Source organism: Erythrolamprus reginae, chromosome 2 (assembly GCF_031021105.1).
Source record: "Erythrolamprus reginae isolate rEryReg1 chromosome 2, rEryReg1.hap1, whole genome shotgun sequence".
NCBI lineage: Eukaryota > Metazoa > Chordata > Lepidosauria > Squamata > Dipsadidae > Erythrolamprus > Erythrolamprus reginae.
The window spans coordinates 48,660,338-48,682,496 of NC_091951.1; the positions used below are offsets into that span (position 1 = coordinate 48,660,338).

General features: G+C 42.3%; 1 protein-coding gene across 7 annotated transcripts in view; it reads right to left on the reverse strand.

Moving 5' to 3' along the window:
- Positions 1 to 22,159, reverse strand: part of CFAP20DC (CFAP20 domain containing) — a 263,548-nt gene that overhangs the window by 147,738 nt on the left and 93,651 nt on the right. For all 7 annotated transcript variants that reach the window (XM_070738145.1, XM_070738144.1, XM_070738142.1 and 4 more), the window contains 2 exons: positions 19,356 to 19,470; positions 13,580 to 13,736 (listed from right to left, as the gene is read on the reverse strand). In XM_070738145.1, coding sequence (XP_070594246.1) covers positions 13,580 to 13,736; positions 19,356 to 19,470 — 272 coding nt within the window. The remainder of the gene's footprint in view (positions 1 to 13,579; positions 13,737 to 19,355; positions 19,471 to 22,159) is intronic.

The following is a 22,159-nucleotide window of genomic DNA, read 5'->3' on the forward strand; positions in this document are numbered from 1 at the left end:
AAAGCAACCTCTTTCTATGCCCAAAGAGAAAGGTTTTATATTGGTATGTACTGCTTGCTATCAACCCTGAAGTGAACATGGCTGAGGCCCACTTGGAGGCTTCAGGGTAGCCACAAAGTAGAAGAAGGGACAGGGAGGGGAAGAAAATAACTAGATGGGGTTTTGTAGCCAAAACAAAAGTTTTCCGGTGGGAACCAAGGACATTTTAACAGGTGACTGGCCAGAGGAGGAGTGAGGTAACCAAGCAACCAGCCAGCATCTTGGTTGGACAGCGTGACCTGGAACTTAGGGGAAAGTGAAAGTTTTCCTTTTAACTTTTAGAATCTTTACAACTCTTAGGGAACTTTCACCAGTTGTGCCAATATGATGCATCTAATAAATTGTTCTTTGAGGAATTTGCCTGCCTCAGAGTTCTGCTTTCTATGGGTGCATTACTTGACACCTGCTCTAACATGTACCAGTGAAACATGAACACTAAATTCACAATCAATACAAAAGCTATGAGTGGCCCAAAGAGCCATGGAATGATGCATGCTCGTCATTACAAGACATGATAGAAAGACATGAACATGGCTTAGAGAACAAACAAAAGTATACAATATGTTCAATAGAGTAAAATAGTTGAAATGGAAATGGGCTGGGCTGTCAAGAACATAAGAACATAAGAAGAGCCATGCTGAATCGGGCCAAAGCCTATTGAGTCCAGCATTCTGTGTCACACAGTGGCCCACCAATTGTACATGGGGATCTTGAGCAGAAAGAGAAGGCAATCCCTCCCTTTCCCTTGACCCCCAACAAATGGTACCCAAGGGAATCCTGCCTGCCTCAACCAACATGGAGGCAAGAAGAACTGATGGCAGATGAAATAAGGAAGTCATAGATCCCACTTGATAACTGCTTTCAGGGGGGTCGGCTAATATAAGCCGTACCCCGAAAGTAAGACATATGTCTTACTTTCGGGGAAACACGGGGGTATTGCCGGGGGGGGGAGCCCGATGACGTCGCTTCCAAGCTCCCTGCGCGCCCCTCGCCTTCGCCTCGCCGTGGCGCCACCGCCTCTTCCCCGGCTTGGCAAAGCGAAGGACGGCGCTGGTCCGAAGCGAGCCAAGCGGGCGGCGGCTTGCAGCGAAGGCGCTCGTCCCAGCAACCGAGTCCTGCCGAGGCTCGGCTGCAAGCGGCTAGCGAGGCCGACCAGCCGGAGCTGCGGCCTCCTTCGCCCGCCTCCTTTTTGGCAGGCAGGTGGGGCTGCCCAACTGCGCAGAGCGGCTCCTCCCCTCCAGACACACGCTTCCCCGACACGCGTCTGTGGCTCCACGCGTGCATGCCGCTTGGAGCCCTGAGGTTGAACTTGGAAAAGGGCTCATGAGGCTCCTGTCCCACGGCTGCCCTTCTGGACTCTGGGGAGATGCCTTCGGGAACGCGACCCTTTCAATTTTTTTCCAATGTAAGACATACCCCGAAAGTAAGACGTAGTGGGGCTTTTGGGGGTAAAAAGAAAGTAAGACACTGTCTTACTTTCAGGGAAACACGGTATAAGAAATAAACAGGAACAAGCTGTAGGAGTGTAAATAAATCAGGCAATGCAAAATTTCAAATTCAATTGAAATTCAAAGGCAATTTGATCAAATCATCCTTTCAATCTGAAACTTTCAATTTATTTAGGGCATCAAATCAAATTAGACTCTTCTGAATCCATGTTAAGATTAAATGGACTTTTATGCCTACAAACACACTTTTTAATCAAATCAAATAAGCGATCTGAACTGATGATTCAAACGGAAAACTAAAATAAATTCAACTCGTTGAAATGCAAATTCAAAACTGTTCTTTAATAATTCACATACTCCAAGTGTTAATATGATTATACTGATTCATTAAACTATTTCCCCTTTTGGACAAAATCAAAATTACAGTTCAGCAATGCATTTTAGAGGGCCATGCCCTTGGCTTTGTGAGGTTGCATTTGCTGTGAAGTCACATACTGTGCACTGTGGGAACAGATAATTAATTTCTACCTTGTTAGAATGGTTGGTCAAGACGACGAGTTTCATCTTTTTAGTTGTATAAACCTTCAACTAGTCACCAGCTGTGTGTCCTTTCCAGAAATTATAATTGTATATGCATGATTGCTTTTATCCCACTCTTAAAATAATTTATGTGTGCAGATAAGAATTAATTAGCTTTCAGGGTGGTAGAATTTTGCAATTAAAAATACTTAGCAATTAGCTGGTCTCATAATTTAGATTGCGCAGATTGTTCTGTGATCTCTAAAGCAGTTATGCTATCCATGAAGCTCCTCTTGTAAGTAAGTTCAGAGAGGTCAATATATTTGAGTACTCAAATACTTTGGCCTAGTTTTCAATCTGCTCTGTGTTGCTACTATGTTGTTCCATTTATTAAAGTGAAAAATATCCATTGTAGTTCCTTTTAATATCAGAATGAACCCAACACCTTTGGCACTAAAATTATATGAAGTCTTTGTTCTTTGCTCACTGAATCCAACCCACACAATTAAACAATGCAATCTGCTTCCTCTACAAATAATATTTTTAAGCATACTGTATAGGGGTTTGTCCTGACCCTGTAAAACCAGTCTGCTAGACATTCATCGTATTTGACAAGCCCAGAGCAATGCTGATTATCAGTAATGGAAAAGAACATTATTGCAAAGAACAAAGAATCCGTTCATGTTATTCTGCACAATCGGTGACATTAGGGGAAAAAAAGACAGAGAGAACACCTCCGAATGGAAAAAGGGAAGACTCTAGGAGTACCAAAGGAGTCTGCCAATCATTTTGTATCAGAAAGCAAATTGATGTCTGTTCTGTCGGGCTCTCTGGTAGACTCCACCCAAAAATTCACAGGTACAAATTTCAGACACACACGTTTGAAAATTCAAAACAATGTTCTTTATAATGAAAATTCACTTAAACTAAGCCCTCTTTTTGTATAGCAAAGAGCACTGGTCTCCAAACAAACTGGTAATTGGTACAAGTCCCTTATCAGTTCTGTGATACTTAGCTTGCAGCTGTGAGGCAATTCACAGTCCTTCTTCTTTCACAAAGTGAAACACACTTTGCTCTGGTTTAGTTTCAAAGCGGGGAAAAATCAGCACACAAAAGGTCAAACGCAGCAAAGCAGGCACGAAACACAACGATCAGATAATCCTCCTCAATGGCCAAACCCACAGGCTGCTATTTATAGCAGCCTCACTAATTACCACAGCCCCACCCAACCACAGGTGGCCTCATTTTCTTTGATAATAATCTCTCAGTTGTTGTTGCCTATGCATCGCTCTCTGCATGCGTGGCTGTATCATTAACTCTTGTTCTGAATCCAAGGAGGAGCTAGATAATTGATCTCCTTCTGAGCTGTCTGCCACACGCTCATGTCACTCATGTCTTCTTGGTCAGAGGAGCCTTCATCAGCAGATTCCACCAGAGGCAAAACAGGCCCGCAGCATGTGGATGTCTCCCCCACATCCACAGTCCTTGGGGCAGGAGCTGGGCCAGAGCTAACCACAACAATGTCCCAGTTTAATAAGAAATGAAAAAGCTAAAACAAAACGTGAGGATACAGCTCAGTTTCCAGAAAAATATTCAAAAGAGCTTTACAGTAAGAAATTGACTTATCCATTAGATTCCCAATTCTGTGTCTCACCCTAAGGCTCCGCCTCATTGCTCTAATCCTGATTAAAATGAGTAGAAAGTTTCTGACTTTCGGGTGAAATAATTAGCCTCTATTGCTTTATGAAGGAAACAAATTTCTCTTCATTGCTTTTGTAAAAATAACTAGGCACAATTTATGCTTTCCTCTGCAATTCCTCTTCTGTATGAATGCACAAGACATACCAGGCTAGTTAACCCTCACCCCCCACCCCAATAAAACTAAGACTAAACTAATTTATATGCCGCCCCGAGTTTTTGGAGAGGGGCGGCATATAAATCCAATAAAATAATAATAATAATAATAATAATAATAATAATAATAATAATAATAATAATAATGATAAGACATGCCTACCAAGTTTATATACATATTACTCCTGCTTTGGAGTAATATATAATTTGGCACACGATGAAATTGTATCTTTATCACTTTGTTTCATGGAGAAAATTGATATCAGTTCACAATTCCTGGTCTGGGGGTGAGGCGGTATTGGTACTTTATCAAAAAGAAAACTGAGATACTGCCTTAGATAGCTGAAGACTATTTCATGAAGTGTCTCAGGTAATAATGCTGGAAGATAAGAGACAAATACAACTCCTACAACTCCACTTGAGATGAAATAATAACAGCTGTCAAGATGTTCTTTTAAGAGAAAGCATGCAAAAAGAGAAGCTAAACACCCATACTTCCCATAACATCTCTTTACTATGACACATCTAAGAAGCAATCAGAACAGCCAAACAAATAGATGAAAAGGTTCTCTGGGATTTGGAGGACTCTGGTGGAAAAAAAATGGAGGAAGGTGGATGGATGCATGCCAAACCTTGCTTAATGGGCACCCTGAGATGTTACCCTAAGGAAGCATTCTTGCATCAGCATTCGGCGCCTAAAACACGATTTGAGTATTGCCCACAAGATCATATGCTGCAACGTCCTACCGGTCAATGACTGCTTCAGCTTCAACCGCAACAACACAAGAGCACGCAACAGATTCAAACTTAATACGAACCGCTCCAAACTTGACTGTAAAAAATATGATTTCAACAATCGAGTTATCGAAGCGTGGAACTCATTGCCGGACTCAATTGTGTCAACCCCTAACCCCCAACATTTTTCCCTTAGACTCTCCACGATTGACCTCTCCAGATTCCTAAGAGGCCAGTAAGGGGCGTACATAAGTGCACTGGTGTGCCTTTTGTCCCCTGTCCAATTGTCTTTCCTTTCTCTCACTTATCATATATATTTTCTTTCTTTCATATATCCTCTCCTCTAAGTTCACTTTACCCTTATATATATTACAACATGTCTATTTTTCTTCCTATGTATTTGTGTATTGGGCAAATGAATAAATAAATAAAATAAATAAATCCCAATAAAGCAGGAAGTGTTATATTAAAGCAAGGTCATGCTATGAGTCTTAGATAATTAGAGATGTTTGTGAATAAAAAAACCAAGTTCATTAGGTCAGGTCAATGGATAACAGTGAATTCTGCTCTATGCAAAAATATGTATTAAACTGTTCATTTCTCCAGCAACTCTAGAGCAAAACCAAGTTAGATAGTACTGGCTCAGCTAGACTTCAATTACAGCTGCCTTGTCCCCTTCCATTTTGAAGGTCCATAAAACTTGGAATGGCTTCTTCGTTATTTTTTATACATTGTGTTTGTAATCTACCCAATAATGAAAGTCCTCTGGGAAAGTGACTAACTTACCGTATTAACATAACATTGATTATGAAGTAATATTGGTAAGATTTTTTTAAAAAAAGGAATTTCAATGAAATCTAAGGCAAAACACGTGTCACAGATATCAGACTCTCAAAGGTAGAGAGTCTCATAACTATAATGATTTGGAACTGATCTTCCAGGCAGTCCTTACTTAACCTAGCAATAAGAAACATTTATAATTCTATGTCCCTTTCAGCATATCATCCACACGATTGGGAATCACCCAAAGTTTGATATAAGATGGGCTGCTATATACATAAATTCATAAATAAATATATAAATAAAATGTTTACATACATAAATAAAATACATAAATACAAATAAATAAATACAAAAGAAATGCCAACTTCCATGTTGGACAGGCTGACTAAAAAGCAATGCTACCTAATTCAATTTCAATTCAATGAGCCGCTCCGAGTCTTCGGAGAGGGGTGCATACAAATCTAATTAATGTTTATGTTTATGTTTATTAGATTTGTATGCCGCCCCTCTCCGTAGACTCGGGGCGGCTCACAACACAATAAAAACAGTTTATAACAAATCTAATAATTTACAATTTAAGATATTTTTAAAAACCCATTATTAAGCAGACATACATACAAGCATACCATACATAAATTGTATAGGCCCAGGGGAGATATTTCAGTTCCCCCATGCCTGACGACAAAGGTGGGTTTTAAGAAGTTTACGAAAGGCAAGGAGGGTAGGGGCAGTTCTAATCTCTGGGGGGAGCTAGTTCCAGAGAGTCGGGGGCACCACAGAGAAGGCTCTTCCCCTGGGGCCTGCCAACCGACATTGTTTAGTTGACGGGACCCGGAGAAGGCCCTAATCGGTCGCTGGGATTCGTGCAGCAAGAGGTGGTCTTGGAGATATTCTGGTCCAATGCCATGAAGGGCTTTAAAGGTCATAACCAACACTTTGAATAATAATAATAATAATAATAATAATAATAATAATAATAATAATAATAATTATTATTATTATTATTATTATTATTATTTTCATTGAAGAGCCATAGTGGCACAGTGGGTAGAATGCAGTACTGCAGACTATTACTGCTGACGGCCAGCTGCCTGCAATTTGGCAGTTCGAATCTCACCAGCCTCAAGGTTGACTCGCCTTCCATCCTTCCGAGGTGGGTAAAATGAGGAGTCAGATTGTTGGTGGGAGAAATATGCTGAGTCTGTAAACTGCTTAGAAACGGCTGTAAAGCAGTGTAAATAAGTCTGCTGTTGCTATTTGGTTGTCACTCTTGTGCAGACCCTCCAATAAACACTTCAATATCACAGATAATTCCAGGCTGACACATAACCGATTAAGCAGGTAAGGCTAGCAAAGGTGGGCTGCGGAAAGGCTACAGCTCTGCAAAACAAATTGCCAATCCTTGAAAACCACAGCGATGCGCATTTAAATCAAACCTAGAGAGAATAAATGTATAATTAAAATGCTATCTCCACGACAACATAATTTCTTTTAAGAACCAATACTGATATATTTGGATCAGAGGGCAGGAATTTAATCCAGGAAGAAAAAAACAAGTAAGAGGTCCTTGGTGTTCTCTGTGTTTGGTTTTCTTCTTACAACCTTAGATAGATAACAGCAATGCTTCAAATATTCTCCTTTATCGGAAAAAATGAACAATAATAACAATCTGTTTTATCGTGATAAAATCTTCTAAAACTTTGTCTTTTTCCTCTAATAAACTATAGGCAGTGTTCGACTTACGATCACAATTGAGTCGAGAGTTTATGCTGCTGAGAAATTAGTTAAGTGAGTTTTGCCCTATTTTATGACTTTTCTTGCCACATTTGTTAAGAGAATCACTGCAATTGTTAAATTGGTAGTACGGTTGTGAAATGAATCTCACTTCCCCATTGACTTTTCTTGTCAGAATGTTGCAAAAAGATGATCACATGACCTCAGGACACTGCAAATGTGATAAATATGAACTGGTTTTATCAAGCATCCGCAATGTAAATCATGTGACCATGGGGGAAATGCTGCAATGATCATAAGGGTGAAAAATGGTCATAAGTCACTTTTTTTTCAGTAAATTCAACAGTCACTAAATGAACTGTTGTAAGTCGAGAAGTATCTGGACAGAGTCCCGTGCAACCAAATGGAACCACCTTCTATAACATTTGTGAATCTAAGTTAACAAAACCACAAAACAGTTTTATATATATCTATACCACGTTTTCCTGAAAATAAGATCCTGTTCAATATCTTTTTTAACCCTGAAATAAGCACTTGGTCTTATTGCCTTGCACTCAAAAGCCCAGTTGGGTTTATTATCAGGGGATGTCTTATTTAGGGGCAAACAGGGTAGTTATGCAGATAATTGTTTCAAGTGTCACAAGATTCTGTCTGTATGAGAACAACAATAAAGAAACTATTCAGAAATAACTCCCCATGTTATTCTTGGTTTGTGGGGCCAGATAGTTGAACATTATCTGAATCTATATCAGCAGTATAATAAGCCTACAAAAAATAAATAAATCCAAATGCTCTTTAGGGCTTCAACAATATAATTCACTTCTGTGTATTTCAGGAAGTAAAAGTTCTTTTCTGTTCTCTCAAGACCGGATCTAATATTTTAAAAAGGATTTTGCCAAAATGGAACATGTACAAAAAGAGTAATGAGGATGACAGTGGACTGGAAACTAAATCCTGAGAAAACAGGGCATCTTTACTTATGGAAAAAGACTCTCAAGAAAAGATTTTTCCCCCCCATGAATTTGAAGAGACATTGATAGAAGGAGGCCAGGATTTGTTCTCCATTGCTGTAGACTACAGATATTAAAAAACAGCTTTATGTTTTAGAAAGGTAAATTCCAACTGAAAGCGAACAAAAACTTCCTAGTGGTAACAATATTTCATCAGTGGAATCAGTTACTAAGGCAGAAGACTGGCTACATTTTATTCAATGTATTTAAGCAGGAAATGAACAATCAAGGATGCTTTAATTTGGGTTCCTGCAGTAAACAGACAGGAGATGGATCAAAAGACTCCTTCCAACTTTATGATTTAACGTTTATTCACATTCTAAACCAGGAGTGAGTTCCTCCCGGTTCGGAGCAGGTTTGGCCAAATCGGTAGAACCCACTGGTGACGTAACGATGGCGTCATGGAGTGCTGGTCCATGGGCGCCGCCATGTTTCTTTTGGAATTTCTTTTGAATTTTTTACTGTTTGGAAGTTTTTCCTCTGCTGCTGCTTGAAAAAAGGCCCTCCCACCCAGCCCCAGCCAACCTCAAAGCAAAGCACTACCCTGTTAATATTCTCTCATATGTTCCATTTCCACCAATAGGAACAAAAATAGAAGTAGAGTATTTGAAAGACTGTTTGTAAAACTTTTGAGGACAAATAATCCGTGTTGTGGTTCAGCCTGAGGCTGCTCAGGGACCGGCTGTGTCTCTGCTGGCTCCATGCCCGGAGTAGGATGACAGCGAAGAGGAGGGGGCTGAACAGTCGGACGGGGGAGAGGAAAATCAGGAATGGGATGAAGGAGAACAGCATGAGAGCCCCGGAGGGGGGGGGGGCTGTCCCCAGCCAGTAGCTTGGAGTCATTAGGTGATGATGCACAAGCTGTCATTGACATGCGACAGAGACGGTCAGATCAAAGAAAGAAGCAATTAAAGAAGTATTATCAGCACTGAATTAGGAACAGCTGGGTTTGGGTGTGGTCCTCCTTAGCAGGGTTTAAAAGGCAGGCAAGCCCTTGAAGCCATGTGGAGTGTTATCAGTTTGGAGTTGCGTTATCCTGTCTTGTTTCTCGGCGTCTCTGTTCCTGGCTTGTGGCCCAGCAGCTTTGGAAGACCCGTGGGAGGTGTAGGTCTGCTATCTACAGCCTCGGCTTGGCAGCAAGAATTCTGTATTGCTGCATGGACTTTTGCCTTCGTGGATATATCTGAAGATACAGCATTTTCCTGTTTGTAAGGACATTTTCTGTTACCTGTGTTTTTCTTGAATTTTATAAAACTGCCTTTGCCTTTTACCAGTGTGTCCGGCTTCTCTTTTTGGGTTGGTATTGGCTTCTGGAGTAACCCAGACAGAACAATCCGTAAGGGTGATACGTTCAAGAAGGAAAAGTTACAAGATCAGCAAGTTACAGTTGGGTTAATCAAAACAGGTGCCCCAAAATCTAGTCTCATCCACCAAACATTTCCCTAAAAATGATCTTGTGCAATCTAGAGCAGAGGTCCCCAACCTTTTTTGCACCAGGGACCGGCTTTAAGCTAGACCAGTTTTTCATGGCCCGGTGTGTGTGTGTGTGTGTGGGCTTTGGTAATATGGGGGTGGGGTTCATTTCCTTCATTTCCTCTTTCTCTCATTCCCTCCTTCTATCCTTTCTATCTCTCACTCTTTCCTTCTCTCCCTCCCTTTCTCTCTCTTTCCTTTCTCTCATTCCCTCTTTCTCTCTATCCTTTCTATCTCTCACTCCTTCTTTCTCTCCCTCCCTTTCTCTCTCTTTCCTTTCTCTCATTCACTCTTTGTCTCCTGGGGCTGCCTGCGCCTGCCCTGCACCCCCCACCGCGGAGGGAAAGCATTTGGTATCGGCACCGCCAACCCCCCCTCCACGAGCAGCAAAAGCCTAACCGGCGGGGTGCGCCCTTTGCATTTCGTCATTGGCGCTCTCCCCTCCACGAGCAGCAAAAACCTCAGCGATGGAGCCGAAAGGCAAACGACGCGATCCGTCGCTGAGGCTTTTGCTGCTCCTGGAGGGGAGAGCGCCAATGCCGAAATGCAAAGGGCGCACCCCGCCGCTTAGGCTTTTGCTGCTCCTGGAGGGGGGGGGAGGATTTAATCCTCCCCGCCCCCCCGGCAGCCAAACCTCGCTGACGCTTTCGGCATCGGCGCCCACCCCTCCAGAAGCAACAAAAGCCTAAGTGGCGGGGTGCGCTGTTTGCCTTTTGGCATCGGCGCCCCCCCTCCACAGGCAGCAAGAGGCTAGGCCGCTTGCCTTTTGGAAGCCCGTGGTCGCCCCCCCCCGGACGCTTAGAGGCCTAGCGCCGGCTGCGCCACTAGGCCTGTTAACTTTCCACGGCCACCGGTCGTGGCCCCCAACCCCAGTGCCCCACCCCACGGATGGTTAGAGGAGAGGCCCGGCAGCGAGCTGCACTGCCAGGCCCAGCCCCCCCCTCCCGGACGATTTTCTTACCTTACTCGCCGGCTGCTAAACAACGTTTGGCTGCCGGGGGGCGGGGAGGAGAAAATCTGGGATTTAAGGGGCAGGGAAGAAAGCGGGCCTGCAATTGGCCCCTTTGTTTCCTGCCTTTCCTTAAGGAACTGTTGCTGCCCTATGTTTGTAGAGCAGCAACACTTCTCATTTCAAATTCCAGCGCCATATGGCGCAGGGCCGCGGAGCTAGCTGTCAGCGGTGCTGCGGACCAGCTGAAAAACCCCAACGGCCCGGTCCTGGTCCGCGGACCGGCGGTTGGGGACCTCTGATCTAGAGTATAGTGCAATAAACAGGGACTAATCACAAATAGCTTTGAATGAATCACACAAGACAACATAAAAAAGGATAAAAGAAGCAAAGCCAACTACAAGCTAGAAAAAAACTTTTGTATTATAGAGCACAACAAAAAGAAACTTTTTACTCATTCTTTCCCAGAACCTTTAATTGCTTCTTTTTGTAGAGTACATTTGAAGACAGTCTGGGTAGAAAACAATGTAGGAAAGAAAACAAGTAGGAAAGAATCAACTGGATGATGTACAATTCAAATTTTGATAAGCAGAGATGAAAGATGGAAAAAAGAGGGTTTTTTTATTATTTAGTCTAGGACCATGATGGCAAACCTATGGCACATGTGCCACAGGTAACACACAAAGCCCTATCCGCTCCAGCGTGCACTGACCAGCTGATTTTCAGCCTTGGGAAGGGCCGTTTTGTCCCCCGGATGCTTTAGTGAAGCTTCCCTGAAGCCCCACAGGCAACAAAATCGCCCCATGGACAAACTGGAATTTCGGAAAAACACACCTCCAGTTTGCCATTGTGCTGTTTTTTGCACTTCTGAAGGTTCAGGGAAGTTCCTGAGCCCTCTGGAGTGCAAAGAACAGAACAATAGCAAACCAGAAGTGCATTTTCCTGAACTTCCAGTTTATTTATTTTTTTATTTTGTCCAATACACAATGAGGGTTTTAGTGGGTATATATCTATATACACATAGTAAAATACATGATGAAGGTTATAGAGGAGATACTCATCGTAAAATATATCTAAGAAAGAATAGAAGAGAAGATATAGTAATAGAACATATCAATGAAAGAATAGAAGAAGAGATATAGGAATAGAAGAAAGGTATAGGAGATATAGGAGAGCAATAGGACAGGGGACGGAAGGCACTCTAGTGCACTTGTACTCGCCCCTTACTGACCTCTTAGGAATCTGGATAGGTCAACCGTAGATAATCTAAGGGTAAAGTGTTGGGGGTTTGGGGATGACACTATGGAGTCCAGTAATGAGTTCCATGCTTCGACAACTCGGTTACTGAAGTCATATTTTTTACAGTCAAGTTTGGAGCGGTTAATATTAAGTTTAAATCTGTTGTGTGCTCTTGTGTTGTTGTGGTTGAAGCTGAAGTAATCGCCAACAGGCAGGACGTTGCAGCATGTGATCTTGTGGGCAATACTTAGATCTTGTTTAAAGTGTCTTAGTTCTAAACTTTCTAGGCCCAGGATTGAAAGTCTAGTCTCGTAGGGTATTCTATTTCGAGTGGAGGAGTGAAGGGCTCTTCTGGTGAAGTATCTTTGGACATTTTCAATTCTGACCAATTCTGGAACAGTAGTGGAAATTTTGAATAGTTTAGAGCAGTGTTTTTCAACCAGTGTGCCGTGGCACTAGTGTGCCGCGAGACATGGTCAGGTGTGCCGCGAAGCTCAGAGAGAGAAAGAAAGGAAGAAAGAAAGCAAGAGAGAGAGAAAGAAAGCAAGAGAGAGAGAGAGAGAGAGAGAAAGAGAACAAGAGAGAGGGAAAGAAAGCAAGAGAGAGAAAGAGAACAAGAAAAAGAAAGCAAGAGAGAAAGAGAGAGCAAGAGAAAGAAAGAAAGAGAAAGAGAGAAAGAGGGTGGGAAGGAGAGAGAGAGAAAGACATAGAGGGAGGTAGGGAGGGAGAGAGAAAGAGAGCAAAAAAGAGAGGAAGGAAGGAAGAGAAAGAAAGAGGGATGGAGAGAGAGAGAAAGAGAAAGGGAGAGAAAGAGGGGGGGAGAGAAATAGAGCCAAAGGGAGGAAGAGAGAGATATAATTTTTTTGTCCAAACTTTTTTTAGCCCCCACCCCACACCCGCTCAATGTGCCCCAGGGTTTCGTAAATGTAAAAAATGTGCCGCGGCTCAATAAAGGTTGAAAATCACTGGTTTAGAGAACCAGTAAATATTACCTTTGACTGGGGGCAGAGTGTTGGAAATAGCTATCAGTTTTCCCGTTTGGGCTTTTTTCTTTCACCTACCAGGCTTCAGAAAGGCCTGTACGAATGCACGGGGGGCAGTGTGGGGGGTGCTCATGCATGGGGGGAGGGAAAGGGTGTGGGCATGTGGACACATGCTAGCACACCCACACACACCAATTTTGGCACGCAAACCAAAAAAGGTTCGCCATCACTGGTCTAGGAGATGGTGTATAGTTCAACTAAAACATGCAGCTGATGAATAATAGGAATTCATGAATGCACTTTATTAGGAAGATACTTAATGTGCAGTGTATCATCAATTCTCTTTTCCTTTCTCAAAAGTCCAATTTCCATAATGGTCAGATTTTACAAGGAAGTCTTTACTCTTTCATTTTAGAAGCTGCCTTGAGAAAATGACATATCTCAGTTTTTTAAAAAAAACCTTTGATAATTGAATAACAAGCTTTCTTTCAAAGTGTTTAATGAAACACTTACCTGAAGGTAGATTATTAGCAGTTTGTATGCTAATTTAAAGTTGAAACAGTATCTTCCGTGCAATTTTAATAAAAGTGCTGCTTTATAAAAATGTAAATGCTGAACCACATTTGTAACCACATTTAGAAAAGGTCACTTACTATCCAACGAGTGAAAAACGTGCATAGGATATCTTATGTACCCATTAATTGCCAGGAAACCATCTAAAACCCTTTGGATAATTCATCACAGAAGTTGGAAAGATAAGTCAAGAAGCACATCTTAGTCATCTGGAAACCCAGGAAGCCAAGCTTAACATACCATCATCATCTGCAGGGTTCAGGGGGTTTGACTTCAGTGTGAAGATTTTTCGTAGTTTACAGTTGGCCGAAACAATAATACCATCCAAAGACTGAAAAACAGCTCCTTTGAATATCTCACTGGTAAATGCCACCAGGTCGATGCACAAATTGCACCACTAAAGAGAGGGGGGAAAAGTTTAGAGACATATTTGCAAAACTAATTTTCAATAAAATATATTATTAAATATCAAGTGCATTTATTGCTTGGCTTATGTGCCACTCGGACCTTGCCTGCATCTAAATAGCCCAAAGATATAGAGTTAGTAACATTGGATATCAAGCAAGCAAAAAAGAGAAAATACCGTATTTTTCGGAGTATAAAACTCACCCCACCAAACGAGGGTGGAAATGTCAGTGTGTCTTATACACTGAATATAGCCATTTTTGGCCTCCCAAAACCCCATCCCCATGTCCCAGTTTTGAGAAAAATGAGCTCGTTTACGTGGCTGAGGAAAGGCAAAAACAACCCATTTTTTGAAAACAAAATGGGTAAAAAATGGTCATTTTTTGCAAAAACAGGAGCGTTTATGCCTTCCCCCAGCCCCTAGGAGCTCTCTGCAGGCCTCCCAAGCCCTCTGGCCACCCAATTTTTGGGAAAACCGGGTGAAAAACAGGTTTGTTTTTATGAAAAACAGGCTTGTTTTTATGAAAAACAGGGTGCACAGAAGGTTTGGGAGGCCAGGGAGGACAAAAACTTTATTTCTTACTTACCTCATTGAGGTATAGTCCGCAAAAATATTTTGAAAATTTTCTGAACAATCCCCAAAAAATTAGCTTCTTCAGTGCGGACATTTTTAATGGAGAATAGACAATCCATTAATGTTGGGTAACTGTTTCAGAGATAAACAGAAAGACCACATGGGCAAGAAAGCAGAGGGAGCAGTAGTAGCCTTTTATTGGTTTCCCCATTGACTATCCTTGAGGGAAGCTGACAGCGAGTGTTGGAAATAGCTATCATATGATTGTGGCTGACCAATTTGCCAATTTTCAATTGCATAGGAGTCATGAGTCCTGGATTTTGTCCACATTTTAAAAATTATTTCATCTGAGGTACATTGATTCAAAATTGCTGCCCTTATAGTATACTGTTTTGCCCAACTGGAGATTACAAACAATCAAACAGGCACGAGTTTTAGTATTCTATATGGTGCAAAAATCCTTTACAAGTGGAAATATCAAATCAGGAGCTATTTGTTATTATAAAGATAAAAAGCTTAATAAAGGTGATGTGTCCCTTCCCACTATGTTATTCTGTTATTTTATATTTCAATTAGTATCATTATCCTCTTACAAATCTTCTTAAAAGAAACTAAAAACCCTTATACAACCTTTTCCTAATTAATAGGGAGAAAATTTCTCTTCTTTTTTATTAAAAGAAATTAATAATAAAACCAAACCAAAATCTATTACTATTAAAACTAAAAGAACCCAGCAAAACCAAAAACACAACTATTAATAAATCCATGCTTTAAAATCTTCATTTCTTAAATATTTATCATAGTATTATAGTAATCTAATAATATTATGAAAATCTATCTGAGCACCAATGCATCAATCCATATTTACTTTTCTATAATTTCATTCAATATTTCCAAGCTCAATTAATTTTCAGGCACTTAGCATTTACTATTATAAACTTTCATCAATCTTCTACGTTTCCAAGTACAGTCATACCTCGTCTTACGAACCTAATTGGTTCCAGGGGGAGGTTCGTAAGACGAAAGGTTCGTAAGACGAAACATTGTTTCCCATAGGAAACAATGTAAAGTCAATTAATCCGTGCAACCAAAACCCCCCCCCCCCGCAAAAAAACGGCGTTCGGTAACTGCTGGGAAGCCGCGCGGCTATTTTAAAAGGTGACAGCCGGCCTGGGGAGCTTCCCAGCAACCTCCCGAACCCCGAACCCGGAAGTTCGGCAAAAGTTCGGGGGTGTGTGCTGGGAAGCCCCCCAGGCCGGCTGTCACCTTTTAAAACAGCCTTGCGGCTTCCCAGCTGTCTCCCGAAGCCGAAGGCCAAACCCGAACTTCCGCATTCGGCGTTCGGAGACAGCTGGGAAGCCGCGCGGCTGTTTTAAAAGGACACAGCCGGGCTGGGGGGCTTCCCAGCACCCTCCCGAACCCTGAACCCGGAAGTTTCGCAAAAGTTCGGGGGGGTGCTGGGAAGCCCCCCAGGCCGGCTGTGACCTTTTAAAACAGCCGCGCGGCTTCCCAGCTGTCTCCTGAAGCTGAACGCCAAACCCGAACTTCCGCGTTCGGCGTTCGGAGACAGCTGGGAAGCCGCGCGGCTGTTTTAAAAGGTCACAGACAGGCTGGGGGGCTTCCCAGCACCCCCCCGAACCCCAAACCTGGAAGTTCGGCAAAAGTTCGGGGTTAGGGGGGGTGCTGGGAAGCCCCCCAGCCCGGCTGTGACCTTTTAAAACAGCCGCGCGGCTTCCCAGCTGTCTCCGAACGCCGAACGCGGAAGTTCGGGTTTGGTGTTCGGCTTCGGGAGACAGCTGGGAAGCCGCACGGCTGTTTTAAAAGGTCGCAGCAGGCCTGGGGAGCTTCCCAGCACCCCCCCGAACCCCGAACCCGGAAGTTCGGCAAAGGTTCGGGGTTCGGGGGGGGTGCTGGGAAGCCCCCCAGGCCGGCTGCGACCTTTTAAAACAGCCGCACGGCTTCCCAGCTGTCTCCTGAAGCCGAACGCCAAACCCGAACTTCCGTGTTTGGCGTTCGGAGACAGCTGGGAAGCCGCGCGGCTGTTTAAAAAGGTGACAGCTGGGCTGGGGGGCTTCCCAGCACCTCCCCGAACCGAACCCGGGGTTCAGAAAAATTTTGCCTCTTCTTACGAACTTTTTTCGAGTTACGAACCGGCGTTCGGGAGGCTGCTGGGAAGCCCCGCCGCCCGGCTGTCACCTTTTAAAACAGCCGCGCGGCTTCCCAGCAGTCTCCGAACGCCGGTTCGTAACTCGAAAAAAGTTCATAAGAAGAGGCAAAATTTTTCTGAACCCCGGGTTCGTATCACAAGTTGTTCGTAAGACGAGGGGTTCGTATCTTGAGGTACCACTGTATATTTTAAATTCATAATGCAAAGTCATAAAATCATACAGTACATATCATAAACCTCTTATTTATCCTATGTATCTTCCATTAATTTTACCTATGTAATTCTATATAGTTCTAAAATTCTAATCCAATTTTACAAATTTATACATCCTAATATTAAACAACACCTAAATATATCTTTTACTATCATTCCATAGTCAATCCATATTGATCATCCCTCCTCAAATTTCTACCACTCTCATTTCTGGGTACCCCTCCCTCTCTCTCCCCCTTTTCTCTCTCATTTCTCCCTCTTCCTCCCTCCCTCCCTTTCTCTCTCCCTTTCTTCCCCCCTCTTTCTCTCTCTCCTCCTCCCTCCCTCTCTTTTTATCTCCCCCTCTCTCTTGCTTCCTTCCCTTCCTCCCACCCGCCCTTCCTTCCCTCCCTTCTTCCTTCCTCTCCACTTCTCTTTCCCTTCTCTTTCTTTCTGTCCACTTCTCTCTCTCTCTTTTCCCACTTTCATCCTCTCTCTTCTCTCCCCGTGGAAGACTCGCCCGACAAGCCTCCACCCTCCGACCCTGGGCTCCCATTCAGTCCCCATTCTGAAAACGGGGGCTGGAAACTCAAAGAGGAGGAGGAGGCAGGTGTGTTTGTATATGTGTGTGTGTTGGGCCCGGCTTGGCTTTCGGTACGCCTTCCATTACCTTGGCCTCAGATGCGGAGGTCTCAGTGAGCGGGCGCGGAGACTCACCGCCTCCTCCGGGCGCAATCCTCCCTCAGCGCTGCCTCAGGGCGAACTGCTGCGCCCTACCATGCGCCTCTGGGGTGGGGTGGGGAGGCTGACCACCGCTTTTTCCCCACAGGGTGAAGGAGCAGGCTGAGCAGCAGAAGCAACGAGCGGAGCCTCGTTGAAGAGCGGAACAACGGCCACTCTTCAACGGGAAACCAGCATGGGGGCGGCGCTGGGAAGGTGCAGCCCGCGGAACCCGAGGGCAGGTGGGCGCGTAGGTGAGTGGGCACCTTTTTTAAATGCCGGAGGGGGCGGCAAGGGAGCTGCGGCCACCCTCAGCAGAGCGCTCAGCCCCCCCAGCCGCATGGCGGACTGGCGGTGGAATGGGAGCTCGCCTGCGCACGCACATGTGACATTCAGAGGAGGAAAAATCTTTGCAGGCGGAAGACTTCCTCATACTTTCCTTGCCACTCCCCCACCAACTCCGACACGTGGCTCCCCTGCATAGCCTTGGAAAAGAGCCGCACTCTAGGGGCCAAAGAGCCACGTGCGGGCAGGTTTGCCGACCCCTGCCCTAGATCATTATTTATTATTGCTGTTGTTTTAAATCTCAACAGACTTCACTGGCTGGAACCAAAATATATCAAAGGTAAGGATTAAGGTGCTTGCTTTTCCTTTTCCTTTTTGAGTACAAATAGAAAACTGTTGTGAGTGAAATGAAGGGGACGTGTTGATATTGTTTAGTAACATGTAACACTAGAAGATAGGATTAATTCAGAACAAATTCTGCAATAAAAATTAAACCTACATAGCTAAATTAATTCCTGACTTCTGACTGTAAAAGAAGATTAAAAAATAGACATTTTATTAATTTGGTAACACTTCTAAGGGATGCATAAAACATACCAATTTCATTTTTTTTTTAAAACAAAGTCATTCTTATTCCTGGAACTTTCTTTTGTTTCCTTTAAGAAGAAAACAGTATTTTCAAATTACATCTGCAAGAAAATATTGCTTATGTAGAGTCTGGAAGATTATATAACATGCACATCCATATTTGATTTGCATTTAAAGATATCCAAAAACATGGATACCATCAAGAAGGGATATGATAATTAATGACATAATGCACCCAAGAGAAACTGACCATAGTGGAAGTGAAATTATAAGCCTCTTTTGGTCCCATGATGTTTCACTCTGTAGTGGTGCTGCTTGCAGATCCCAACTCCAGTCACTAAGTAAGTACTACCTCTTTTTACTACAGATTGCATGAATAAAATGAAATGCATGTTTTCCAGGATATCTTAATTTTGTAAATAAAATCTGAAGATTATTTGCCTATATACATGAATCTAAGAATACTTTGTTTTTTTCCTTACTCCCCCCCCCCCCCACAAATTATTTCAGACAGAAATCTGGAATCATTCTTATGAACACACTAGTTGTGGCTGGAATTAATTGCCAGTGATGTAATTGAACAGGTAACCAAATCATTTTACAGGATCATTTCTCCCAATTCTCTTAATCTGTGGCATACCATGTTCAATGTTTTTTTTATTTAATTTCTAACAACTTTTTACTCAAATCAAGCAATTAAGGTGATATGCATACAGAATTAATAACATAACATTATTGGAATGCTCGGCATGAAATTGTATTTTGGTTCTCATCCACTGAATAGGAATGGGAAGAAAGAAGGGCACCTGACAGTAGGATTCATGATTGATCTCGTGTTCCACCAATCCAGTTAATCTCCATGCCACAGAAGTGCCTAATGATGATCAAATTTGTACTATATTGTGTGCATTGCTATACAATTAATTTTGAAGATATATGTGAAATTAACCAGAAAAACAATTTCTAGTAATCATGACATGCTGGATCGCTGGTAGCAATGACCAAATATTTAAGCACTGCAATAGAAAGTAGAAGAGAATCAGACATGACAATAATCATTTGAACAAGGAAGGAAATATACTTACAATTTTGCGCTTGATCATAAAGAGAGGGATTTTTGCATGCAGAGGGGTTACAGACAATTCTTTGTGGATTGTCGATAAATACAATCTTCTTTTAATATTTCCTAAATCTGTTATCCTGCAAGAGGGAAAAAAACGGTGAGAACAGAGATGATAGAAATTGATCTCCATCAATTGAAAAACCTTTCTCTCTGGGCAGCCACAGAAAACCATCATTCACATTGTAAAAGTTTTATATCAAGGACAGCAAATGGAGAAGTTAAATATTATCCTTATACAAGATAAGTAATGAGATTTCTCTCTCAAATTCATAGTCGCTTCAAGCTGAATACATAAAATCACTTTACATGTTAATTTTATTTCAACGCTACGCACTCTTCACTTGATTTCCATAGCATTTCAAACTTACGAAAGAATTCAATTTACATGAATTGAGAAACCACAAGCATTCAATAATCATGCTTCCCCTCCCGCTGCCAAGCTCCTTTCAGCATGTGTAATCTTGGAAAACACTATCACATCTCTAAAAAGGAAAATCATATGTTTTCGTTTTCTAAAAATGCATCTGTAATATCATATGAGCTTTGTTAAAAATAGAGGCAAAACAATAACATGTCAGTTTTCTCTTCTGAATGACTACCTCCAAATATCAAACCCACATGCTTACTGGTATTTAAGCTGTTTTCCAATGATGCCTGAGATACTATAACAAAATATCACTAGCAGATTAGCGTCACAAACAGTTTGGTTTCCTATATGCTGTTTCCCGTTTCCAAAAATTTCATATTAGCTAAGTTTCTAATTTCATAACTGAAAAGTTTTATTCTATCGGAATGTAAAGTTTTAGGCCTATAAGTTCATTCAGTTCTTTTTCTATCAGGCTAGCAATTCCTCTTTCTTTCTTTCTTTCTTTCTTTCTTTCTTTCTTTCTTTCTTTCTTTCTTTCTTTCCTTCCTTCCTTCCTTCCTTCCATCCTTCCTTCCTTCCTGGATTTGTATGCCGCCCCTCTCCGTAGACTCGGGGCGGCTAACAACAGTAATAAAAACAGCATGTAACAATCCAATACTAAAACAACTAAGAAGAAAAAAACCCTTATTACAAAACCAAACATACATACAAACATACCATGCATAAAATTGTAAAGGCCTAGGGGGAAAGAATATCTCAGTTCCCCCATGCCTGGCGGCAGAGGTGGGTTTTAAGAAGCTTACAAAAGGTAAGGAGGGTGGGGGCAATTCTAATCTCTGGGGGCAGTTGGTTCCAGAGGGCCGGGGCCACCACAGAGAAGACTCTTTCCCTGGGTCCCACCAAACGACATTGTTTAGTTGACAGGACCCGGAGAAGGCCCACTCTGTGGGACCTAACTGGTCGCTGGGATTCGTGTGGCAGAAGGCGGTCCCTGAGATAATCTGGTCTGGTGCCATGAAGGGCTTTATAGGTCATAACCAACACTTTGAATTGTGACTGGAAACTGATCGGCAACCAATGCAGACTGCAGAGTGTTGGTGTAACATGGGCATGTTTGGGAAAGCCCATGATTGCTCTCGCAGCTGCATTCTGCACGATCTGAAGTTTCTGATAAACAATTTTAGACAAGTCCTCAAAATCAGAATATTTTCCTTTATTTTGGATGTACAAGCTAAAAAGGGCTGTTTCTTAGTTTGAATGTCACCAGTTGATAGATGGGACAGCTTATTTTGAAAAATAGAAAAAAAAATAGTTAGTAAACTAATCCCTTAAATGCATGTCACAACATAGGAGAACAAACCCATCAGGACAATATTCAACAGTCCATCTGCATTCGAAAGAAAAAGGTCATTCTTTTGAAGACGGCAAAGTCCACATTCTGGACAGAGGGCTACTGGTTTGAAAGATGGATCAAAGAAGCCATCTATTTTAAGACTGAACAGCCCTCGCTCAACAGAAGGGGGGGGTATGACACCACCTATCTCCTGTTTACAACATAGTCCTTTCAGCAGTTGCAGAAAGTTCCACACCCATTTGCACTATTCAGATGGTCCTGAAGATACAAATAAACCTTTAAGTGGCCTCAACAACTCTCGGAATGAGAGCGAACAATTAGATGGCTGCAAGGAATATAAATCCTTTCATTTTCCACCATTCAGTAAGAGCTGAAGAAGCTTCTTGGATGAGAAGTGAAATGTCTTCAGGGAAAAACAAAGTTGATAAAGCATCTTTGGGACAGCTATGCCCATGGCTCACTGAATCATGACTGAGAATCTCCATAGACAAGGAGTGGGAGCCAATGTAGTCCATGAACACTAAACGTGCTCAGGTGCAATGGATTGTTGAGAGGTAGAAAAGCAAAATGAAGCAAGCCAATGGAATAAGTAGAATTATTTCTATGAAAAAGAATGTACATCAACTTCTAGCAGGAGACTTAAAAAGAGATTTGATCTTATAAGAAAAACATGACAATAAATCAACAAAAATAAAAAACTACCACATATTATTTATTTAAATTCAGTTACAAGTTAAAAAAAAGCTAATGTGGTCCTTCCATTGAGGACCTCTATACTGCACGAGTCAAAAAGAGGGCGGAGAAAATATTTACTGACCCCTCACATCCTGGACACAAATTGTTTCAACTCCTACCCTCAAATCGTCGCTACTGAGCACTGTACACCAAGACAACTAGACAAAAGAAGTTTTTTTCCGAATGCCATCACTCTACTAAACAAATAATTCCCTCAACACCGTCAGACTTTCTACTAAATCTGCACTTCTATTCTACTAGTTTTTCTCATCATTCCTATCACCCATTTCCTCCCATGTTGACTGTATGA